The sequence below is a fragment of the Tursiops truncatus genome, chromosome 3 (genome assembly GCF_011762595.2).
Source record: "Tursiops truncatus isolate mTurTru1 chromosome 3, mTurTru1.mat.Y, whole genome shotgun sequence".
Lineage (NCBI taxonomy): Eukaryota > Metazoa > Chordata > Mammalia > Artiodactyla > Delphinidae > Tursiops > Tursiops truncatus.
The window spans coordinates 89,381,489-89,399,280 of record NC_047036.1 but is presented as its reverse complement, the minus strand read 5'-3'; the positions used below and the strand labels follow the sequence as shown (position 1 = coordinate 89,399,280).

Sequence of the window (17,792 nt, the reverse complement as noted above, 5' to 3'; positions counted from 1 at the left end):
ATTTCTTCTTTGTAAACATATGATGATTCTCTTTATCCTTCTATCTAATATTAGAGCTATTTAAAGATAAAATCATTTAAAATAAGTTAGTAATTATAATTGTCCATGTATAACATTCTATAGCATAGCTACTTTTTTTTTAAAAGAAAATGTCAGTCAAAACAAAATGCCTGTCTAATCACAAAAGCTGTTAAGTGAGAAAACACTGATGTAGCTTATACTTAGGATCCACACTGCCTATCCTGAAATGCCTACTATGAGCTGTAGCTTATCTTTAATTCCTCAATGATTTAAAAAAACAGAAACAATGACAAATAACTAGAATCCTGAGTGTGGCCTACACAATCTCTTAAAATCTATATTTGATTTTGGTTAGCAAGCTTTTCTAGAACAAAAGTAACTTTTTCAGGAGACAGGACCCTAGGCAACAAAATACGGAGAATATTTAATTTATCGTAAAGTGGAGAAAACCTGTGTAAGTGTAAAAGCAAAGGAAGAAACTCTAAAGAAAAAAAATACAAAATTGACTACACAAAAATTAAAAACTACCACATAACAGAAAAATAAAAGAATTAACAAACTAAATGACACATTGAGAGCATAAATAGGATATAGGATTGCAATAAATAGGAAAAAGGATTAATTTTACCATATATAAAGAATACTTACAGATCCACAAGTCATATTGATAGAAAAATGGTCAAAGAACTTAAATAGGAAACTCATAAAATAAATATGAAAGATAAAGACATAAAAAAGTTCAACCTCACTAATAATCAAAAAAATCTTAACAGTAAAATATTTTTCACTCATTATTATAGGTAAAGCATTTAATATGGCTAATTCTCAAAGCTTAGAATAGCATACTAGAGAGCTACTCTCAGAAAAACACTGGTGGGAGTGAATATGTATGCCATCTTTCTAGAGGGAAGATAAGTAGTACGTATATGTCAAAAGCCTTAAAAGGCTTCATCCACTGACACAAAATGACTCTTCTGGAAAGTTATTCTCAGGAAATAATTAGCACTGTACAAAAAGAATGCTACAGAGAAAGCTTATCACAATGTTACAGCAGTAAAGTATTGGGAGAAAATGTACATATGCAACAATAGGAAATTCTTTTTTTTTCCCCACATATATACACACACACACACGTTTTTTGTGTGAGAACACTTAAGTTCTACCCTCTTAGCAAATTTCAATTATATAATACAGTGCTATCAACTAGTTACCATATTATATATCAGACCCTCAGACCTCATTCATCTTATAGCTAAAAGTTTTAAAACACAAAAGTGTATATTAAAACTGTGTTTTCAGGGCTTCCCTGGTGGCGCAGTGGTTGAGAGTCCACCTGCCGATGCAGGGCACACGGGTTCGTGCCCCGGTCCGGGAAGATCCCACATGCCGCGGAGCGGCTGGGCCCGTGAGCCATGGCCGCTGAGCCTGCACGTCCGGAGCCTGTGCTCCGCAACGGGAGAGGCCACAGCAGTGAGAGGCCCGCATACCGCAAAAAACAAAAAAACAACAAAAAAAACAACCGTGTTTTCAAAGAACATATCAAATTGTGAGCACTGTCTCAATGAAAAATAAAATATGTTCATGTAGGAAGACAAAAACTTAAAAATGGGGGAAAAAAGATATGCACAGAATAAAAGACAGTAAAAATATATCAAAATGTTGGCAGAGGTTTTCATGGGCTTGTGGAATAGTTGGCAAATTTTATTGTTTTCTTAGTTTTCTGCATTAAATGTGCTAAGATTTGCATATACTACCTTTACAGTCAAGGGTAGGAAAACATTTTTTTGTTTGCTTTTTAAAGTGCTAAAATTTAAGGAGAAAAATGGCTCAGTGGTCAATCTATTTTTCTCATATGGCTAGGAATTTTGTGTCTATATATATGCCATGCCACATATGTACACAACAACACAGCAGCACCCTAATCTTAAATCAAATCTAGCTTCTTTCCACAGAAAGCATTTGTCCACTGTAGCATCCTAACTGAATTTCAACTCTGAGAAATTATTTGTTTATCTAACATTCAACTAGAAATTGCTAAGTGTCAATAATGATATATATAATGGAGCCAACTCATTTATTCCTAATAGATAACAAAATGTTGAGATGCATTTATTTTGCTCCTCATTATTCTTTCAATAAGTGCTTATTCACTGCTCAGCTCACCAGCACTTACCTTGGCTTCCCCATCTGGTAAGAAGAGGTAGGCACCACTTTTGTCCTTTTTACTCGTGGTTCCATACCATGAAAACTGCACTTTTACTTCATGACTTTTACCATCTCCTTTATTTATCATTTCCTAAGGATAAAAAAAAAAAAATTAAGGTAACTCACAATTAAGACATTAACAAGTTGTATCTAGTTACACGTATATGTCAATTTCAAAAAAAAAAAAAAAAATTACCCGGCAATAGATTCAAAAATGATAACATTCACCCTCTAATAGTCACAATTCTTAGATAAACACTCAAAATTTTATACTTAACCTTAGGATTTAAAATCTTTGCCATAGGAACAAAAAGAACACATTTCACCAAGGAAGAAAGAGATACACAAATTAAGAGATTAGACCAGTACTTCTCAAACTTTCTGTAGCAAAGGAGTGGATTTATTTTTATTTCCAATATGCATGGAACAATATTTTTGTAAAATACAATGAAAGTGAATTACTAGAAAAATTAAAGTGATATGCCAAATATACACTCAAATTTTTTATTATTAGATTCAATAGGCATAATTTTACTCAGTCAAATTACTTTAAAGTTTCCATAAACATTTCTAAACAGCCACAGCTTCCATACTTATCTTGTGGACAAATAACAAACAGTCCACTGAGCAGCACCCCCCACAGACCACACTTAGAAGGAGCAAGTGGTCACTGTGGACCACAAGGAGAAGGTACATATAGCTCATCTATCCTTTCTCCCAGAGAATCTGTGTCCACTTTTCCCACTTTGCAGAAGTAATCTGCATATATTATAATAAAAGTGACAAGACTTCTATAAATTTCAGAACTATTCAGAACATACCTCCATAAGCCCAGAGTGACCAAACCGCAGCTTAATAAAGGAGTTCTCTAGAGTTATATCTTCTTGAGCACTTTTTATATTATTCATGTTGAAAATTCCTTTATTTGCTATATGACCATTATATAGGGCATATTCAGCTAAATGTGGATTTGAACTTGCTGTTTCCAAAATCTTATATACTTTCAGTCCCAATGGTGGCATCTGTGCTAGAAAAGAGATCTTTACAAGATAAAGGAGAGAATTTATTAAAGAGAAATGTATCTACTGAAAGGAAACCATATATACTTCTAGTAAAAAGGAGAAACTACCATATTTAAAAAAGAGAATATAGTAATATTCCAGAAATATATTTTGATAACTTATGGGTAGAGTATCCACATCTCTGTTTATCCAGGGAAACTAATAACTTCAAGTGGGTAAGACTATCAAAGACATTACTGCTTTCATCCAATATATGAAATTATGTGACCATCCTCAATTGTCCTACGGTGCTCATAATGGATGCTCAGACAGGGAAATTCTCCATGAAGGTAAGGGTTTATTGTGAACAATGATTTTTCCTAATTATTAGGAATCTTTTAATAATACTATAATATTTCAGTACATTAAAAATAAAAATGGTAAGTGTAACAGTATAAAAATTAAGCACATTAGTTCAATCAACACCAGCCATCAAATGCCTGGGGGCCAGCAGACACTGAACAAGGCATGGAGGATGCACCCACCATGAGACATGACTCCTGCCTTCCAGGAGCTACTGTTCCATTCTCTAAATGGGGTGTTTCCTGTAAAATCTGACCAAAACTGGTGTTATACTTTCCTTTCTATCTAAAGGATTATGAATTTATAAGAGCAGCCAGCAATGGCTTTTAATTTTCTTTTAGAGTTCCTAGCTTATGTCTGTGTCTTTAGGGTTTGGAGAACAATTTAAATTGTACTCCAAACTATAAAATTTAGATCTTTCCAGTGATATGGGGGTTCAGTTTAATATTGCTTATTTTAAGACATTTCCCCCCCAAAATGTCTATTATTTGAATCCAGATTTTTTCCATAATTATCTCAGAAAAGAAGCATCTTACTTATTTTAGGAAGTCTTTCTTTCACAGTATATTAATGTCACCTTTGCAGTGAAAAGTTGAAAGTATCCCAAGTTATTTAGAAGGATGGTATTTATCTCCATTTCAATATTTATAACTGTCATTAAATTAAGTTAGACAAAAAATTCAAAATTTTATGAGAAATGATTACTTCATGACTTCAGGAACAAGTTACAATAGATATACAAAGATATACAATATACATACTAATAACATTCTAAAAATAACATACAACACACATACTAACAAAGATATTAATATTTTGGAAAGCACAGGATCTATTTTCCTTTAGTGTCATTTAACTCACCAGTTAAATCCTCTGGCATTTACAACTTTAACCACTTTACATACACCAACTTGACAGCTCTCAGGGATATATATTAATACACATATAAACTATATACTGGCTATGCTTTTTTCATGTTGCCTCTCTAAGTTCTATAGAGAGCACATACCTCATAGGCTGTCTGTGAAACAGTACTTGCTGTATCCCACACTGCACTCATTTGAATTTCCACGGGCTTTCCTGAAGCAGAGGATACTTGCGCTGTCGGGGAGCTCACACAGACTGAGACTACTGAGTTTCGGTCTTGTTCTGAAGGATTGTAGACCACAAGATACCTGCAAAAACAGTCGCTTTACTATTGGGGTCTCAAGATATTTGAACTTTTCCACCTTATTTGTGAGATTTCAGGTCATAGACAGTCATAAAGCCAACACAAGGAGAAGAATTATAAGAAATAGTCTGGTAAAACTTTTGGAGAACAGGCAATTTCATCACAACAAATACCACACAGTACAAAGAGTAATGAAATAATGACTCAGACTTTCTAAGAATAAATGTTATACAAATGAAAGACATTAATACAACTATAATTAAGTTATTTCTATGTCCCAGAAAATGACTTATATACATATGGTTTTATTGGTCTTTCTAAAATAACCAGCCCTATACCACTAATATCCTGATCCCTGCCTAACTCACTGAACAAGAAAATACATAAATTGTCTGTTTGCATTTTAGTCACAACTAATTTCAATTAAAATTCATTTAGTTCATTCATTTTAGATCATTAAAACACAGTGAAATGTACGGCTATACATGCAGAATCACATAATTCACATACATATTTTATACACAGGGGCCCTTATTATCCAAGAGAGTTGGTTCTAGAGGAAAGGTCATTTGAAGTGAATCCACTTAAAATAGAGGATGAAATTTTATAATAAATGGTGGTAAAATAATTGATTGGAACTTGGCTAGAAAAGGGAAATAACGACTATTAAAATAAGTTTAGGCAATATTTGCAACTAAGTATAATTCTTAGAATGAAGTAGGGTTTTTGGCAAAATTTTTCCAACAATATTTTATATTAGTACATTATGACATCCTTCACATAACATTTCATTTTTACAGGATGGTTTTAAACATAACTATATTTATAAAAAATATTCAAGGACTTAATCATTTTTCTAAAAGTTCTCTCTCAATTCTTTGATATTTAAATAATTGTCAGTTGAATCCCCTAACATCCTTGGTTTTCTCAGTAGCATAACTCTGCTGGATCCTCACTGCTTCATGGCTTTGCCTGTGAGTAAAAACGTTCTAGATCATCATGTCACAGACTTCATGAATTATGCACTCTTTGTAACATTTATGATTTTACTTTATAAACAATTTGCATCATATTATCTTCAAATAAAATAAGCAGTATCAAAGAGGATATTTGACTAATAACTGATTCAATAGTGAATATTTTCATGATCTGAAATATTTTGCTTTCCTACATAATTTTGTAACTTCAGGAACACAGAAATGAATAGTCAGTCAACCACTTCTCCCTCTTACCCACAGTGATATCAGACTTGGTCCAAACAAGCTAGCATTGTTTATTTAGTGCATCAGAAAGCCTAGCAGCGCTGTTTTATCCTATATGTCTCCTGTATATTTCAAATGCATTGCAAATGGTTTGTCAGGAAATAAAACTAATACAGTGGCCAAAACTAAAGTGAAGGATAACAGAAAGCACGAAGGAAAAGAAAGAGGATGTAGCGTAAAACCTATAAAATGTTTGACTTATAAGCTGTTTATCAGCTGAAGCACTTTTGATTGAGACAGTACTGTGAGATACCAAAGGTAACAATATATGACAATAAGAACGTCTCTGGCTCCTATTAGGCTTGTAGTATATACATCAGGATCACAAGATCTAACTTACACCATTTACGTTCATTGAGATTCCACATGTATACAAGAAAAGAGCAGCTGAAGCATGCAGGCAAAAACATATCTACAAAGGGCACTGAAGCCTCAAAGTGCTAGGCAAAACCCCATTTTTATCCACAGAAGCAATTCTCAAGGAGAGTGAGAATACTGCCCCCTTGAGAGGTGTGCTTAACAGACTTACCTGAAGGAATCAACCTATTTGCACCCTCCCACTGCCCTCCACCAGAGCTCACGTTTTGCCTGATTGTTCTCCTATCACAAACACACCTGGAGAATCACAAATGCCAGGGTTCATTGTTATCAACTACACTATATTATATTCCTCAGATACACGGGAGAAGAAAAGCAGTTGAGGATCACTCATGTCCAGCACCAAAGATGTTCAAACCAGCATCCCAGAAATGAGTGACTTACTACTGAACCCCATGTGCCCAGAGGCTTAGAGCCAGTATGTGAAGAACTCTAGAACATGTAGTCTGAAGACTTAGGCCAGTCCCTTAATTCTGCAGAAGTCATGAGGCAGACCTAGGTTCAGAACCCAGAATTCCCACTTCAAGTTCTCTGATGCTCTACTACCCAGAGCTGGCTATAAAGGCTCTGATAATAAAATATAATGTGTCCAAGCAATAAATTAGGTAGCAAGCACCCAAAACACTGATTCTTCCCAGCGAGGAAGAAAATGACTCAAATTTAAAGCAAATAATAATTTCAACCATACATTTCGTTTTGTACAATATTAAATAGCTTTTTATAATAAGCTGTGAACTAGGTTCTGTTTTGTTTCATTTTCATAGCTAATTAGTATTTGACCATAATGATGTTTCTACTGTACTGAATGATTATGTAATTATCATGCCATGAATCTATTCAAAAACTAAATGTGTAGAGTATATAATGAGTATAAATCTGCACTAAGAAAACAATTTTTTAACATAATTAGAGATTCCCAGCATGTTCAAGTGCATCACAGCACACATTTATCTGATACACAAACCTCTACGTACATTTCAAGTAGAGTACAGAGAAAGCATTATCATACATGAATTATATTTCCTTGGGAAATAAGTACAGCATCACAAATTAACTAAATTTTCATTGTCATTATCATGTTTAGTAGTCAAACATTTGTTACACTGCCAATATCTCCAAACATGAATCCTTTTAAGTCAATCAATTGTGAACGGAACCAGGAGGTTTCATATCATAATATCATACTCACTTATTAAAAATTAATATTATTTCATCCACACTAACAGATGAAAAGAGTAAAATATCGCCGAAAAATGGGGCTAGTTAATTTCTATTTTATCTTGGAAGTAACTATATAGGAAGCTGAGAAATATTTTTTCCCAATTTCCCCTATATTTGCATTAGCTTCTTATCTATCATCTGTCACCAAGTCACATCCAGCCTCCTAGCTCGCATTATGACATTAAGCCCCTGCAACTTGCCTACAGGCAATTATCTCAATTTTCTATATACAATGAACAACCTTCACTTCATGAAGATACCTGCCAATCAAATGAGAGGGCAAACTATGATCTACTGTGGCTGAGGGAAAAAGGAATGGAGAGAAATGAAAAGACATCTGTACGCTCATGTCAAACTGGGAGTCATTTTAGGAAGAACTATAATTCCACTGTAAACGAGGTTCTGTCCTTGAAGATTCTAATGAGGAGGAGTATATTTAGAATTTCCTCACTCCTTTTGTAGAAATGATTTATGTCATTTATGTCATGTTAAGAAAGACAACTGTGGCATTCCAGGTCCTCTCTCTGAGGCAAATCTAATCAGTGCCTACTATGAACAAAAGACTAGGACCACGTGGACTTCCTTCTTGGACTGGACATAGGGCAGAATGAAAGTAAGATGCCTCTTGGTGAGAGTGAAGCTGGAGTTAACCACTTACAGAGTGCTTCCTGTATGCCGGGGTTCAGTCCTCAGGCCTATAATCTATGAGGCACAGCCTTTCATCCTTCACTGGACAGATAGGAGAGCTGAGGTTCAGGGAGGTTAGGTATGTTGCAGAGGCGCAAGCAGCTACAAGTGCCACAACAGACTTAGAACTCAGTCCTACCCCTATTACCATCTTCTTAACCATCCTAACCACTTTATTCACAGGCCAAGCTTATAACAACCATTTTGACAACTGCGGTTTCCTGTGGAGATTCCCTTAGTTCCTAATTCACTTGAGAAGAACTTTGTCTTCACTGATGCCAAAGATCCCCACAGACCTTCTATATTCAGGAAGCTCAGGATGAACAAAGAGCTATTTACAGTTCAGTACATTTTATCTGTGAAAGAAAATTTATAAACTGGAACGCTGGCATAGAAAATATCTTGTAACATATACTAAAGAGTTTATCTTATGACCTCACTGCATGAGAAAAGCAAAAACATTATTCAAAAAACCATTAAAAAATACTACATACATTTATGGCTGTGCAAAGAAGACAGAAATGAAAAATATTTGCAAGTCCCCTGTAAGTGCAGTTTAAAACCAATTAAGCGAACACCAGGTTATATGAAAAGTAATTGTAACTTCATGTGCCTAGTGTAGTACCTGGCATGGAATAACATTCAATAAATAGTTGATGAATGAGTAACACACAAAAATCCCAGTAGGAGAATTTATCATTTGTGAATAATACCTACTAGTGTGGAGCTTTATCATTTTCATTTTGATTATTTTAATTCCTTAAAAAATAGCATCGACAAGCTATGCAATTAACCCCTTTGCAAAGATGGGGGAAATGACAGATCCAAGATCACAGAGAAAGTTAAGAACAAAGCAAAGAGTAGAGCTCACTCTGTTCAATTCTTAATCAATGACAGCATATTAAAAAATTCAAACAATATATTCATCTTCTTTAAGTAGCCTCATTAGTGGAGCATCATCTAAAGAAGAGTAGTAACCTTTGTACTGTATTCTGAATACGAAAATATATAGTTTTATATGTTTACAAAAATTGCACTTTCTAGATATGAACTTTTCATATAGTCTACCTAGTTTTCTAGGTTTAAAACATAATGCTTACCATATTAGCCAACAGGAAAAAAAAATTAAGCTATAAAAACAAAGGGAGCCTTTCTGAGATACGTTAGATCTTCAAAAATCATGATTAGTTCTGTGAGTCCTTAGCTCTGGAGTCAGATACATTCAAGTTCAAAAACCCACTATAGCACTTAGAATTTGAGAGGCTTTGGACACGTGATTTCATTTCTTCAAGCCTTAATATCTTTATTTACAAAATCAGGAGACAAGATTGCAATTAGGGTTAAATGATAAAACGTTTGGAAAATCACAGAGCTCAGAGCTCAGACCTGGCACAAAGTAGAATCTCAACAGCAATTAAATCTCTCCTTTCCCTTATAAGACCCTCCTGGTGTCCTGACCAGATACCCTGCTACATGAATCACACGAATGGCAGAATGAATGTTTTAATTAACTCAGGTCACTGAGCTGCCTTATATGCTTTCTTATGTAAGGCATATATAAATCTAAATAAAAGAAATTAACAAAACCACCCATGTTATAACATAGATACCTTAAAACAAGAGTTCAGATAATATGGTGGGGGGCTGGAGATAAATAAAGAGATGCACATAATCTACACACGTACAAAGTAACCATATGGCATGTGGCTAAATTAAAAGGCAAGAAAAAAAAAAAAGGACAGAGAGAAGGACTCCTCATGGTATGTGTAGTTATAACCTTATGAATGTGACTACACAGTCCCTGTTCTGAATATCTACAGTCTAGAGGGGAGAAAGAGAAATTGTTGAGTTCAATATAATAGGGTAGGTAATAATACAAAACTATGTACAGTGTGTCTTGTGATACACACAAGAAGATGGCAGTCAGGATGATTAAGAATTAATCAGGAGAGCATTCAAAACAGAAAATTAATTAATACAAAATGAGCAAAATGTATATACAGAAGTTGACAGAACTTTACTGAGGGACATAAAAGTGAATGAATGAAGAGACATACTTTTCTAGGTGAGAAAACTAAAATACTGCAAAATATACAACTCTCCTAAAATTAATTCATGAATCTTATGCACTGCCAACCAAAATCCCACTGAAATCCTTTTACTGGGAGAAAGGGAGCAAAACAATCCTATGATACATCTACAGTAATAGATGGGCAAGATAAATGGTTAAACAAATGCATTAAAACAATATGCCAACACTGATTCTAGATGAATTAAAAAAATTAAAAACAGAAAAAACGATACAAAATCAGTAAGAAAAATAAATATAAAATTTGTGGTACAAATTCTCTTTTTAACCGTAACAGAAAAATACAGCAAAGCAAAAGACTGGCAGATTTGATAACAAAAAGCTTAGAACATTTTCTATATTAAAAAATAAGATTAAAGAATAAAAAAATAAAAGGAGATCAAATTTGGGATATTTGTAAAGTGCTCCTACAAATCAATAGAAATATAAACACTCAAGTGGAAAAAATGAGCATTTTTCTTTCACCAAACTGAAGTTGAAAAATAAACAATGCTTCCACTTCCAGGAGAGATGAAGTAGTTGACGAGAGCTCTCACTTCTATGGGCCAACTAGAAAAACCAGATAAAATACAGTAATCATCTGCTTGAAGGCAACAGAGAACTGCTGAGGAGAAAAAACTGCAGAGAAGAGAGCTGCCTTCTCTAGCCATTTTCACCCTGGGCTGTGCCAATTCTCAGCACGGGAAAGGCTGAGTTCCCTGCAAAACCCAGAACAAAGCCTAGAGAAGTTTCACTGTGGTGGCAAAGAGGCTAAAAGGCACTTGGTGAGGATGTAGAAAGCTTCAAGTGCACAGTTGGCTTTCTCATCAGTCCATGTGCCAAACACTGGGAGCTGCACAGAAAAGGAGGCTTAAAATCTAAACAGAAAGCTTCTAAAAAGTAGAGCAGAGACATATCATGAGGTTTTAGAACCCACCAGGGAATAGGGCCTACAGAATATACCAGGCTATTAGTTGAAAACTTAATGAGCTAGATGAAGAAGACATTGAGAGAATTAGCCTCAATTTAGCACAGCCCTTGACTGGAGTAAGAGTGAACACTCTCTAGAAGATAGTTTCTAGAGCCTATAAAATTTTTCTACACAATGTCTAGCACTTAATATAAAAAGCTGAGACATCTGCAAAGACAGAGCCACATGATTAAACAACAAAAAGACAGAAGAATTAGAACCACACATCTGGATATTGGCGTTAACTGATAAGCCTTTAAAATGATAATTACTATGTCCAAGGAAAGAGGAAAACATGAATACAGTAGATGAAAAGATAAAGAATTCCACCACAGAAACTGAACACGTCAAAAATTAACTGAATGAAATTCTAGAAGGATAAATATTTGAAATTAAGGACTCAGCCGATATGTTTAACAACAGAGTAGATTAAGCAGAAGAGAAGTTAAACTGTTAACAGAGATACTTCCTCTAGATTCTGGGATTTTTAGCGAACATCCTGCAGCTACTTTTTAGACATCTAGATATAAAACACTATTCTACAAAAAGTACGTATTTTTTAAATAATCAGAAAAATACAACCACAAAAACATGTAACTTTTTAAAAGGTCAGGGAGAGATAGCCAAGTAAAAGTAGGGAAATACACTCTAGGTACAGTGACCATAAGAATAATGGCACAGATATATAAAGAAAAAAAGGACATTATTTTCAGGACATACAGGTCATTCAATATCACTAGAATCTACATAGTAAAGCGCATGTCTAAAATGCCAATATATGGAGCTAGAAAGAGAGATAAATCTCAAATCACAGTGAGGAGTGAGGTGTCTTTAAGTCATCACAAATTGCTAAAAACCTTATTATATGGGGTATGGGGAGTGACTTGAAGGTTTAACATGGTCAGATTCATTTTTAATAGGTACTTCTAGTTGCCAGGTAGAGGAAGGATTTAAGGAGTCAAGACTCAAAGGAGGAAGACCAAGTAAATAGCTACAACAGCCAAGGTAGAAAAGGTGAAAACCTAAGTTACAGGAGCTGGTAGAAATGCAAAAAGAGGAACAAGTCTGAGAAACAGGTAGGAATTCTTATTAATAGGAATTTTTGGATTCCTTGGAGAAGGATGCATAAGCCACAAGGAAAAGTCTGTAATTCCTGTTTTGCAGTTAGGGTGGCATAGATATGGTAGCGCCACTAACCAAGATTGAACCCCTAAGGATGGGTGGAAGACATATCAAGATAAAGGTGATAAATCCAGTATCAGACCTCTCGAACTTGAGGTACCTGAGGGATATCTACATAGATTTATCCTGATGTTCTTAAATTAATTACCCCACTTATCCACTGGAAATACACTGGTTTCCAGGTATGGTAGGCAGAATAATTCCGCCCCCCTGCCCACCCCAGGATGTCCACATCCTAATCCCCAGAACCTATGAATATGTTACCTTACATAGCAAAAGAGACTTTGCAGATGTGATTAAATTAAGGGTCTTGGGATAGGGAGATTTCCTGGATTATCCAAGTGGGCCCAATATAATCACAAGGTCCTTATAAGAGAGAGACTGAGAAGTCTAACAGAGAAGGTGGCCACGTGACAACAGAAGCAAGAGGCTGGAATGTGTGTGGAAGGGGCCACAGGCCAAGCAATGCAGGTGACCATTAGACGATGAAACAGGCAAAGGATCAGATTTTTCCCTCAGAGCCTCCAGGAGGAACAAGGCCTGCCAATACTTTGTCAGCCCAGTGAAACTGACTTTGGACTTCTGACCTCTGAAACTGTAGATAATAAATTTGTGTTTTTTTTGAAAGACTAAGTTTGTGGTTATTTGGTACAGCAGCACTAGGGAATTGATACACCAGGTTATACTATTCCTCTTGAAAATGAGGGCCAACTTCCAGTTTCACATCACAAAGACCACCATACACAGAAAAGAAACTCTTGAATGCTGGAAAAGGGGGCAGGGGTGGGGGTGGGCGAAGGGCAATGAGAAGAGCTTGGGGTCCTTGGAACTGGGCCCAAGCAAAGACTGAAGTAAGTGTGTCCAGCCCTCTGACCTGCTCTCTTGTGGAGGACTTCCTCATACTTTCTCATCCGCTGGCTACAAGGTCTGACGTGCCCAAATTCACATTGTCCTTGTGCAAGTGCCCACAGATAACAATAAGGAAAAAGCAGAGGAGAAAACCCCCAGACCTGCACTTCATAAAAAGCAAATGATTGACAGTCCCTTACACTGACCAAGGTGGTTATTTTTAACCTTTTAAAATTCTACTTATCTTCTAATCTTTGAATGCCTTATACAGACACCATTCACTGAAGAAATGCACACATGCACAAGATTTTTCATGTAACTTCCAAGGCCTCCCAGTTTAGAAACGTTTCTATTCCTATAAAACAGGCCTTCTTAAATAGGCAAACATTTAGCTGTTTTCCCATAAAAACCTCTCTAGAAACTATACAATAACAATCTCACTTATCTTCCATGACCAGATATGGGACTTTATATTTGCAAGAGGAAAAATAAAACATGACATTTTATGGAAGCTTCTAATTGATTTTGTAACATATATTATTTGGCCTCATTTAAGAAGAAGAAAAATTCAACACTGAAGAACAGAACACAATTTCATTTCAGCAATCAAAATTAGGATTGCACTTGAATATAGTAGTACATAAATGTTATCTGAATTTCCTAACACATGAAAGTTTATTTCAACATTTTTTTCTACATTTAGGAGAAATAAATTAAAATTCATGGACAAAACTATTATAAATCTATCATCCCATGAAAGTCATTCACCCAAGGGCAAGAGTCAAAAGGAAAGTAAACAAGTGTACTGCAGGGTGATCGAATCTAGTGTGAAGATGCCCTTTATGAAACAGTAAGATGATAGTAGTACCTAAAACTGCTGTTGTCAACTAAGGTTTTGATTTCTGAAAATACCTTACAAAATCCAAGAACTCCATTAAATATTACTGAGAAGAGTTCTTAGTTTAGATGAAAAGTATGCAATTATTAAGAAAATATTCTAGAAAGCTCTATGTTAGAAGACATTACCTTGTGTAGAGAATTATGTTTATAATACTAATAGGCAAAGCAGTAAATCAAAAATAAAATTTTATATTATTAAAGGGATATTTTTTGCTACTTTTAACTCAAAGTAAATTTGACTTGGTAAGTGGCAGAGAGTTTTCCAGATGTTAATAGTAACAACAACAACAATAACAGTAATACCAAACAGCTAGCACTAACGAGCCTTTAGAACAGTGCCTAGCATACAGCATGTGCTGTACTTGAATTAACTCCTTTCAGCTTCACAACCAACTTATCAAGTTCTAAAATCATGCCCATTTTATAGATGTGTAGACTGGCTTGGTATCCAGCGCATGGTTCACAGCCATTTAAATGGTAGAGCCAGGATTCAAATTCAAGCAGTCAGGCTTTAAGGCATCTTGGAGGGGGGGTAGGTGGCCCTGCTCTTCTCCAGTGGGTAAGGGACTCGGGGTGTATATGCTAGAAGCACAGAGTCCCACCAGAGTTCCATTTCCCCAAGTCTCTCTGAACTCTGCTTCATCAGAGGGCTCCACCTCCACCCTAGCAAAGAGCCCTCACTCTGAAAGCCCCCAACCAGCTGTAATGGCAGGACTGGGGTAAGGGGTTTTCTCTGAGGTGATGAAACTGAGCTACTTATCAAAGCTCCTCTAATAACAACACAAGCTGTTCTTTCAGTAGTTCTTACTTTATGTAAGAGGCAGTGGGAGAGGAATTGTTAAATTACAGGTCTTCATTTTGCAATACTGGTGATATTTTGGAAAATAGTTTCCTTATCCTATGTCCCAGTTACTGAACAAACTTGGTTATTTTCCAGAGTTGAGTTTTCTACCCCCAAACTTCCTTTCCCAGTGTTCATCCAAACGAATGCTTTATAAATGATTTGTGTTGTAACAGACAAAAAAACTAAATGTCAGTTGGATGTAACCCTGGGGATTATCTACTTTAGCCCCTCTCTCCTAAGACATATTGCAAATGCAACTAACGTTTCAAAAAAAGAAGGCTGGTTAGTGCCAGAGGTGGGACCAGAATGAGCCCTCTGACTCTCAGTCCAAGGCTCCCTTCACAACACTGAGCTCTTTCCAGGTATCTGACAGTAAGATCTGCCCAAAGCTCAATGGTATAGAAGCAAAAGAGTATCATAAATGTTCGAATTTATAGCTGCAAATGTAACTCAATACTATAAATTAAAATCTTAACCCTCAAAAGTAGAACTATATTTCAGGCTTTCCTACATTGAGAAAAGCATTTCTAAAAGCATAAATAAAACCACAACCAAATTAGAATTAACATGTACTTTTATAACTTTTTTAAACAAAATAAGGTTGAAAACTCTTGCAATTATTCCCAGTGCATAAGAGAACATAGCAAGTCAATGAAAAGGATGAATATTCTTTTCCAACTATTCTAAAATTTTTGATACTAAAGCAATAAAAAGAAACAGACACAAAAACTGTACATAATTTGGCTGACCCCAAGAGTCTTGTCACCAGTTAAGATGCTTTCACTCTGAGAGAGTTTTGCCTAAAACAAAAACACCATCTGTTTTACCTAAAACATTAAGATGTTCTATTTTCTTGTCAATTCAGAAATCACATCTGTAACCATTTTCTGAAAAGACAGCAAAAGACATTATATTTATGGGTGAATGCATAAGGAATGATGTTCAATCAAAATGTAATTTTCATCTACTAGAAGAAAATTTCATTTCTCCAATGACTGTAACGCCATAACTTTGGAGGAATACATAGTACATAAACAGGCTGATTTTTACACATAAAAAGATCTTAAAAGTTAATACAGTAAAATAAGGTTATTTTGTTGTGAAAGACAAAAATGGCAAATACGTTTGTATTCATTTTGACAACTGAAAACCTATCTTGTGTGAGGCTTTCAGGTGAAGAGAAAACAACAACTTTTTACTGTTGCAACATCTCTTCATGCCAGTGAGCCATCATGTAAGAGGTAAAAATATGAAAACAACAAAAACACAAACCACTCTCTCTTTTCAAAACACTTTTACACAATATCAGTTCTGGGAAAGATACCCTACAATCCAGTGAACCGACTGAAGAAGATACAAAACACTAGAAAAAACATCACTCACAGTGAAGGCAAACACCATGTCACAAGAGAAAGAACACGTTTCGAAGAAAAACACACAAGCCATCCAAACACCTATAGTACTTTGAGTATACATTAAGTACCTACAAAATATCAAAATCTAAAACCCAAGTATGTTTTAGGTTGAAAAGTACCCCAATTTCACAGTTAATTTTCTTGCCTAAAAAAAATAAAGCTACTCTCCAAATAAGGATGAAATAAATAAGTCCAAAGGCTCTATTTAAAATGTTTCTTTTACCACAAAGTTGTGAAGTGTTCTGAAGTCCAAGATGGGCTTGAAGCCCTCCCTGACTTTCTCAGGATCAGGATACCTTCACTAAAATCCTTTTCCTTGTTCCTCTTGTAGTGCACGGTTTATTAATCTGCATTCAGAAGGAAAAAAAATCTGGTTCAGAAGAATGGAAGACTTTGAAATATGCCGCATCACTTCAGTCTGTGCTCTGAACTGCTCTGAGTTAATGAGTTTTGTGTTAGCAATTTCAGAAGACATGATGGACACTGGGAGGAAGAGAAGAGAGAGGACAGAGAACTAAGTGTGCACAAAACTAGAAAAAATAAGGAATCGCTCTCACATACTTGTCAATTCTCCCCAACCCAATACAAATCACTCAAGAAATCATTCATATGCCAGATATTTAATTTACTTTAACACTTTCACAGTGCATGACATAACTCCAACTAATGGGGGAAAAACTTGGGTGCTACAAGCAATAACACAGAACAGAATCATTCAAACTTTGCACTTTCCTTAGATTCTACAAAGTTACTTATTTCCAAATACCTCAATTGGAAATTATTATAGTCCTTCCTAGATCGTAGGTGGTAGTCCCCATGCTAACTCTGCCTTCATATTGTAAGATATCAAAATAACATCATAATCCTACATATAGAGGCACATATTACTGTTCCCCATCTTCTGCACTTTCTTGATTGTGGTCCTTGATGGAGTAATTGTAAGATGTTGTAAGCAATGTGCAAAAGTCATTTTAATTTCATTAGACAAACCACACAACTTAAACACCCTGTGTAAACTTAATTCACTGTATAATAATCTGACAACAATAAATTAGAACCACACAGCTAGTTAAGAAAGTTTGATTTAAAGTATAAACAATAAAAAGGCAATTAAAACATAGACTAACCAGGAAATTTAGCAGGTGTTCACTGAACATGTAACTACTTTGCCATTGTTTTTAAACAAATAAACATTAAAACAATCATTTAAAATGCAGTCTGGGGCTTCCCTGGTGGCACAGTGGTTGAGAGTCCG

The 17,792-nt window shown here is 35.3% G+C and overlaps 1 protein-coding gene across 1 annotated transcript in view; it reads right to left on the bottom strand.

The window, feature by feature from the left end:
• The window catches only part of MAN2A1 (mannosidase alpha class 2A member 1), a 161,235-nt gene that overhangs the window by 42,486 nt on the left and 100,957 nt on the right, over positions 1–17,792 (bottom strand). The window contains exons 13-15 of the mRNA XM_019940811.3: positions 4,600–4,765; positions 3,048–3,266; positions 2,195–2,317 (exon numbers count right to left, since the gene is read on the bottom strand). Coding sequence (XP_019796370.2) covers positions 2,195–2,317; positions 3,048–3,266; positions 4,600–4,765 — 508 coding nt within the window. The remainder of the gene's footprint in view (positions 1–2,194; positions 2,318–3,047; positions 3,267–4,599; positions 4,766–17,792) is intronic.